Source organism: Chrysochloris asiatica, unplaced genomic scaffold (genome assembly GCF_000296735.1).
Source record: "Chrysochloris asiatica unplaced genomic scaffold, ChrAsi1.0 scaffold00086, whole genome shotgun sequence".
Lineage (NCBI taxonomy): Eukaryota > Metazoa > Chordata > Mammalia > Afrosoricida > Chrysochloridae > Chrysochloris > Chrysochloris asiatica.
In genome coordinates, this window is record NW_006408604.1 from 12,756,423 (window position 1) to 12,764,537 (window position 8,115).

General features: G+C 44.0%; 1 protein-coding gene across 1 annotated transcript in view; it reads right to left on the bottom strand.

The window, feature by feature from the left end:
• Window positions 1-8,115, bottom strand: part of ETV6 (ets variant 6) — a 365,900-nt gene that overhangs the window by 51,045 nt on the left and 306,740 nt on the right. The window contains exon 5 of the mRNA XM_006866057.1: window positions 2,895-3,440. Coding sequence (XP_006866119.1) covers window positions 2,895-3,440 — 546 coding nt within the window. The remainder of the gene's footprint in view (window positions 1-2,894; window positions 3,441-8,115) is intronic.

Genomic DNA, 8,115 nt, shown 5'->3' on the forward strand with positions numbered 1-8,115 from the left:
GTCCAGTGAAATAGGCCTCATGCAAAGCCTTTAGAGTATAGGACCTTAGGTGGAATCCTGAGTCCCATCCTGAACCTTATGAGATGGGACATTCCCACTACCGAGGACAAGCAGACTGGAAGAGCTACAGTGACAGAAGATACATCTTTATGATGAACCTGACCTATACTCAGAGCGGTAGTTACTCTAAATACCAACAGAGAGGGAAAGAGTCTTCACATCAAGTATCAATGCTATCTCCCCTCTGTACACAGGGTAGATAGGGACGGGCAATTTAGACACTGGCTACCTAAAATGAGGGAGCAGTAAAGGCATGAAGTGACTAGTTTACAAGTTTTCAAGAGGGAGTTTAGTTTAACAGTATAGGGGGAAAGAAAGTCCCCACAGAATAGATGTCATCTTGTCTAGATGGGTCTGGTGAAAAGAGATGGGGATAAGATTCGTAAGATTCAATAGTGAGTAACTTATCGTGACTAATCGCGACTGTCACAATTATAAGGTAGAAGTTTTGTAACAAAAAAAAGGGGAGTGGTTAATCTTACAGTCCAGAAACAGAGGACCGTAGGACCATCAAGAGAGGAACACACAAGCAGCATGCGGGACATGAAGGGGGAGTGGCTGAGGACTCTATATTCATCAACTAAGGAAAGAAGGATGAAGAGCTGGTGGCCAGGAGTAGACTTGCAGAATGTGCCCTTTGGAGATGTAAATTATTATATATGCCTGAGTGGTTTTTTAAAAAGCTAAAGTGGATAGAAAGGAATACTGTTAACTGATGGTACATGGAGGAGGGATTATAATCAATGTAATGAAACAAGGTATATGATTTGTTGAATGTAAAACTGATGATACACCCTGTAAACTTTCACTCAATCCACAATAATAAACCTTAAAAAAAAACACACACAAAAAAACAGGTGAGTAGTTAATCTTACAGTTCAGAAACAGAGGACCTTAGGACCATCAAGAGATACGACCATGAGCGGAATGTGGGACCCTATCCAGAGAAGCAGCGACACCAGAGACAGAGGCAGAGATGATGAGATAGAGGAAGCAGCTGAGGACTCTGGATTCACATAAAGAGAAGGACTGGGTGCTGGCTGCCTGGAGGCAGGCTTGCAGAATGTGCCCTTTGGTTGTTTATAAATTATTATGTATTTCTGAATTTTTGTGTTGTTGTTGTTAAGTGCCGTCGAGTCGGTTCCGACCCATAGCGACCCTGTACAGGATTTCTGAGGGTGTAAATCCTTACGGGAGTAGAAAGCCTCATCTTTCTCCCGCGGAGCGGCTGGTAGTTTCGAACCGCTGACCTTAAGGTTCGCAGCCCGATTTGTAAACAAACAACAACAAAAGAGGGAATGGAAGCAAATACTGTTGAATGATGATGCATGGAGGAGACTGTAATCACTGCAATGAAATGACAGTGTAAAGCCGATATTCTCCCATGTAAACTCTCAGTTCACAATAAAAACTTAAAAAAAAAAAGAAATAAAGAAACGCAGTAGGGGGACACAGGCCAACACATTTCTGTAGGCTGAGAAAATGTTGATAAAGTAGGTGTACCTGATGCTCTGTCTGTACTAGCCCTGCCCTACCCTCCAGCCCACCTTTCTCTGTACTGGATTCTGTTCCTGCTGTCTCCTCAGTGTGGCAAGCCCTGTACCACTGCTGAAAACATAATCTCCTTCAGCTGCAGTCTACCTCCCCTGCACAGCCTTCCTCAGTTCCTCCTGTCAAAATGCACCTTCTGTCTGTTCTGCTTCAACAGCACTGTATTATCTTGGCACACAGTGGGTGCTCAATGGATGCTCGCACAGTAAACCAATGGGAAATGGCCTCACTTCATTCTGTTTTATATCTTCATTAGTGCTTTTCACATCTGTCTTTCCTACCAAATTTTCAGGACCTTGAGCTAAGGGATTGTGTGTTCACTTAGCTCTGTATTGTCTACTTCCTAATGCATTGTTAGGTGCATAGTAGGTGCTCAACAAATGTTAACATAAGAAGATGCTGGAAGAAAAGAGCTAACCCTTACCAAGTGGTAGGAGGATTAAGCCTTCTGGAAGGATGGCTTCATGCAAATTATGAGCAGACCAGCAAAAATAAAATGCATAGATTTGTTCACTCATTTCATTTCTTGCAAATTGAGGCTCCTCATCACAAAAGGAAGTGTCTGGGAGTGGTTTCTTCTGGCCAAATGACCCAGCAACACCTGCCTCAAACACTATTAGCCTGTTTTCTCCTCTGACCTCCTTCCAAGGTGAAGACTTCATTGAGTTACTGACCATAGGATGGAATTACAGGCCTGAATCTCAGACAAAGGTTCTTTATGCTGTGCCTGGTCATTAATTAGCTGCTGGGAACTTCAGGATGAGGCCATTAACATGCTCATAAACCTTTTATTTTAAATGTTTTCACTTAGCCATGATTCTGATGTGACTCTCCTTGTCAGCTGGACATAGGACATTTGTTTCTTAACATTTCAGAGGCTCATTAACTACTCCATCCTAGCGGCTCATTAACCATCCCATTAGGGATTTCGTATCATCCAGGCAGAAGCCTCTATGTGCCCTCACAGAGCCTGTGAGGGCCCCTAATTGGGAACGGTGTGAGGCTAGCTTGTGAGGCTCTACAGAGAGAGCACCAGGAGCCTGGGTGGCACCAGTAGTTTGCAATCAAAACCACCCAGTGGCTCCACAGAAGAAAGATCTAGTGATCTGCTTCTATAAAGATCACAGCCAACAGACCCCTATGGAGCACATTTCTATGCTGTAGCACCTGGGGTCACCGTGAGTTGAAGGCTGACTGAAAGGCAGCGCAACAACAATGCGGACAGAGAGAGTGGGGTCTTGTCCCCTGGTGCTGAGGTGGCGCTGAGAAGGGCGTGCACTCACCTGCTATTCTCCCAATGGGCATGGCGTGCTCCTCAGGCGGGGAGACGGAGACCATGAAGTGGTTCATGTAGGCCAGGTCTTCCCGGTGAGAGAGGTTGATGGGTTTCCCTTCCCTATGCATCCCATCCTCGGAGAGCCTGGACTGTTTAAAATCCACGGAGTGTCGGGGGTTCAGGATCAGGGGGTGCATGATGGGACTGGGCATCAGCTGGATGACACGTGTGCTCTCCTGCCGGGGGCTGGATGGCTTCTGGTGTGACTCCGAGGACGGTGGGCAGTGATTATTCTCCATGGGAGACACGGACAGAGGGTATGACTCCTGGTGGTTGTTCTCCTGGTGGAGCCTCGGTCCCTGGGCCCGCTCGGCTGGTGAGAGGCGGCGGATCATGTTGTCCAGGGGGGACCGGAGGGGACGTTGCTCAGGGTCGGGAGAAGGCCGGTGATTTGTGGTGATGGGTGACCTGGACCGGTGCAACAGTTCAATGGTAGGTGGGTTGTGGTGTACATTATCCACAGATGGTCTCGGGGTTCTCTGGACACAATTATCTGTAGATGAGGGAAAGACAATCACAGACCCTGTGAATTCATGGAAAGTGACTTAGCTGTGGTTCTACATACAGCAAACAATGGTGCATATGGAAATACAGAGTAGGACCTTTCTTCCCAGATTCAGTGCATCTTTTTCACTGCTTAAAAATGTTCAAGTGCTCATACTTAAAATTCTTTCCCTACCACAACACAAGCTAAGAATGTCCACAAACAATTCATTAGTCACCTACTAAGAGTCCGGATATGGTGCTGTGGGTTAATGCGCTGGACTGCAAAGTTAGTTTGAACCTCAAGGTCGGTGATTCAAGCTTACCAGCTGCTCCTCGGAAATCCTATATAGGGTTGCTATGGGTTGGAACCAACTTGACAACAAGAAGAATAACAGTGGCTTCTAGGAGACCTGTTGTGGCACTGCAGGATAATGCATTGGGGACTGCAAGTCCAAACTCACCAGCTGCTCTCTGGAAACCCTATACAGGATTGCTATGCATTGGCATCGACTCGATGGTATTTAACAACAACAACAACAACAAGTGGCTTATAGGACTTCTGGTGTGGCACTGTAGGATCAGCACTGAAGTTAGAACCACAAGGTCTGCAGTTCAAACACTCCTTGGAAACCGTACACAGGGTCGCTATGAGTCAGAACCGACTCAACAGCAGCACTTAACAACAGTGGCTTATAAAGGCAATGAAGCCCAACTTTCATTGTTTTGTCTTTTACTCACTTGATTCTTCTCTGTGACTTTCAGAGTTACAGACTTACATTTTTCACAACCAAATTTGTATATTTACTACCTTCAAGACTTGTTGCTATTAATGATAACAGTAATGATAATGCTGATAAAGCAATGGCTATATGCTATGCACTGGATAGCACTGATTAGAACTCAGAAAACATCTTAGCACTAAGTAACACCACTACTACTATTTTACCAGTAATGAAACTGGAGCACGAAGAATTAACATCCGTATTCAGGGTCAAAGTCGAGTTAGGGGTTTAGGATGCAGGCTCCTGTCAGATTTCAGAGTCTATATGTCACTATGCTGCCACGCTGTTATGTAGAAACTCAGGACATGTCAAATATGCTTTAAGCATGAACAGTATCCCTAGGGTATAGGGCTTGAAAGAGTATTCGTTGTTATTGTTAAGTGCCATGGAGTCAGTTCTGACTTATAGTGATCCTGTATAAGGCTTCTGAGGAGTGGCTGGTGGATTTGAACTGCAGATCTTATGGTCAGTAGTCCAGTGCTTACCCTATCTATAGTGCCACACCAGCACTCCATGTCAAAACCTGCTCTAAGCATGAATAGTAGCCCTAGTTTACAGAATGATAATCTGATTGTACCTGAAAGAACATCTAGCAGCACATGATTCCTACATTCCCAGACATGCTGAATACTCAGACAAGTAGGTGTCCTAAGACGAACGATGGACAACCCCAACAATTCTTCTACCCTTGACACTTGGAACTTTCAAGCTGATGACATCTGAGCAAAGACACCATCAGAAGTATACACAGCTCAGCAACAGAAATAGCTCTGGGGCTGGGGGACCAACGTATATTTCAGGAGTTCCTGCTAAGGCTCTAAGGGATAGAAAATGGAACTTTCTATAGCGTTCCATAAGGAAGTCTATACGAACCAGGCTGATGATCTCACAGTCAGCAGTTCGAAACTACCAGCTGTTCCGTGGGAGAAAGATGAGGCTTTCTGCTCCTGTAAAGATTTACAGCCTTGGAAACCCTATGCAGAGTTGCGATGAGTCGGCACCGACTCCACAGCACATAACAACAATGACAACAACATAGGGTTCCATACATTGGTTCCCAGAACTATCTCACCAAAAGAATGAGCATGATTGCTATCACTGTTCTGGTCAAAAACTTATTATAACCATGGCTCTACAAAAAGCAAGCCAAAGAGATCGCCTTTGCCCATTAAGATTATAGTTACATGAATAACATTAAAATGGGACCTGGGAATCTGATAAGCTCAGTAAACAGAGCCGAGTGATGGTTTCTTAATATTTTTATAGGAAAATGGACAGTTCCTTTTTTAAAAATAATTGCACTAGATATTAGGAGCTCTGGTAGCGTAGTGGTTACGAATCAGGCTGCGAACCTCATGGTCAGCAGTTCGAAACTACCAGCTGTTCCGCGGGAGAAAGCTGAGGCTTTCTGTTCCCGTAAAGATTTACAGCCTTGGAAACGTTGTACAGGGTCGCTATGAGTCGGAACCGACTCCACGGTACATAACAACAACAACAGTACTAGATATTACCTATCAGTGAGGACAGTGAACAAAAGAAAAGTTGCTCATGATCATTCAAACATCATCTGCTGGAAGGCATGTGGTTATTATACAACCTGCTGCCATGAACTCAAAAGTACTCAGTCACTGGAGTAGTTACCAAGAAAAAACTTGTTTTTGAGGAGCAGCTGGTAGGCTTGAACTGCCAATCTTGTGATTCGCAGTCTAGTGTTGATCCTACAGCTCCATACCATGATGTCCTTAATAAATTATAGTCTATCTAAACAATGCTGTACTATGCAACTGTAAAAAGGAATAGGCATATCATAATATTCTTAGGACTGGTATCTAGACTCTAATTCTAGATAAGGAAAACAAGGGAGAGAACGTATTTGTAATTGTTGTTAAGTGGTCGAATCAGTTCCGACCCATAGAGTTTTCAAGGAGCAGTTGGTGAGCTTGAACCACCAACCTTACAGTTCAAATTAACTCTGCAGTCTAACACATTAACCCACAGCACCACGAATACTATTTGTTGAAGAAAAAGGCAGATTTCTTAGTTTTAGTGATGTCAGAATGGCCTGTATTGGACTAACTCTCCCACAGATAGCAACTACGGAGTCTGGAGAAAATACATGAAGGGGGGGAAAAAAAAAAAAAAAGGATTTGGAGGCAATTGAACATGACCCAAAGCAGGCAAAAACAGAAAGAAGGGTACGGAATACATTTACAACATTTCCACTGAGGGTACCTCCCCAGTCTATGCACTGTGGGGCAGCTAGAAAATGAACAGAAAGTTGTTTGATATGTCAGAAGCTAGCGTATGGAGCTGTCAAAACCACAGAAAATTGAGATGACAAATCCCATAAAGGAAGGTATCTCTCTCAAGAGGCTAGCCACCAAATTGGCATGAATTCCCTCAAATCCTTGCCTGATCCCTGAATAGCACATTTACAAGTGCAGAGCAGTTAATTATTTATTATGACCCTTCTAGTCAAATTTCTCCATTTTGTGATATACTGTAAATCTTAGCCTCTATACCTGTGATCAGGGACCTGTTTTGAAATGAGTTGCTAAGGAGTAAGAGATTATGGTGGGGCTAAGGATTAAGGATGCCCCACCTTAGTAGAGGGTGTGACTCAAGTCACCACCCTTAGTTCCCCTTGGGGTTCTGATCCTACTCCAGTTTATAAGCCTGCTTTGGAAAAACTTGCTTTCTTGCCCTGGATCTTGCATGGCTCATGACATCTGACCTCCAGTTAGTGGGACTTTCGGCCCATCACCTGACCTGATTCACCAGCTCCTACAGCCTTGTGTAAAATCAGTCTGTCATCTGACCTGCCGATTGGGTTCTTCAGCTCCTGAGTCTATGTGGGTGAGAAGATGCTTCCTGAACCTGAACTCTGAACTACAGATTTGGGACTTGTCAGCTTCCACAGTTTCATGAGCCATTGCAGCGTGTTGCAGAACCCTGGGACTGAACCCTGGGACTGAACCCTGGGACTTGAGGGAAGGGAGGAGTGGTGATTGGTATCCGGGACTATGAAGGGGTATAACGTTGGAAAAGCCTAACAGTTGGTCTATCTCTAACCTCCAACTCACAGAGACCAGCCTGGTACTGACTGTTCTTAAAGAAATTATTCATGCAGCAGGGGAGACACTTAGGAACTCAGTGAAAAGCAACAGCTGTGTGGCTGAAAGTGAGCAGAAAGCTCAGCTGCTGGCCACCTGCAGTAGAGAGAGAGTTCAAAATGTAAGACCCATCAGGTATGAAGGACCCTATAGTCACCTCAAGCTTCCCATTACCCCCCCAAAGGCTATCCTCCAAACTAAGATCTTTGTCTGGGGATTTAAAGCAAAACTTCAGCAGCATTAAAAAAAACAAAACAAAAAAAACTCTCAAAAAATCCAAAGTGACTGGCTAGTAATTGAACTGCCTGCTAGAATAAAAGACAACACTTCAATGAAAAGAACTAGATGATGTCCAGCTACCACCGCTGACTATGCTGATCAAGGACACAATAGAAAGTCCAGGATGAAGTGGGAGAAACATTCCAATTCCTGAAAAAGCCAGACCTACTGTACCAAAAGAGACTAGCAGGACCACTGGTACTATTGCTCTTTAAGATAGCCTTTGAACTTGCAGCTCAAGCTGTTTCTGCTCTCAGCCAAATAGTAGATTGGCTTATAAAATAAATACTATCACCCATGATTAATGTGTTCCGATAACAATCAACTATGTGAGATCAAATAGTCAACATTTACCCAAAAGCAAAGATAAATAAGTATGAGGGGAAGGGAAACAAGATCAATGGAAACAGAACAAACAGAATGGAAATAATGAGAATGTTGATACATGGTGAAAATTATAACGAATGTTACTGAAAAATCTGTACAAAAATTGTTCAATGGGAACTTA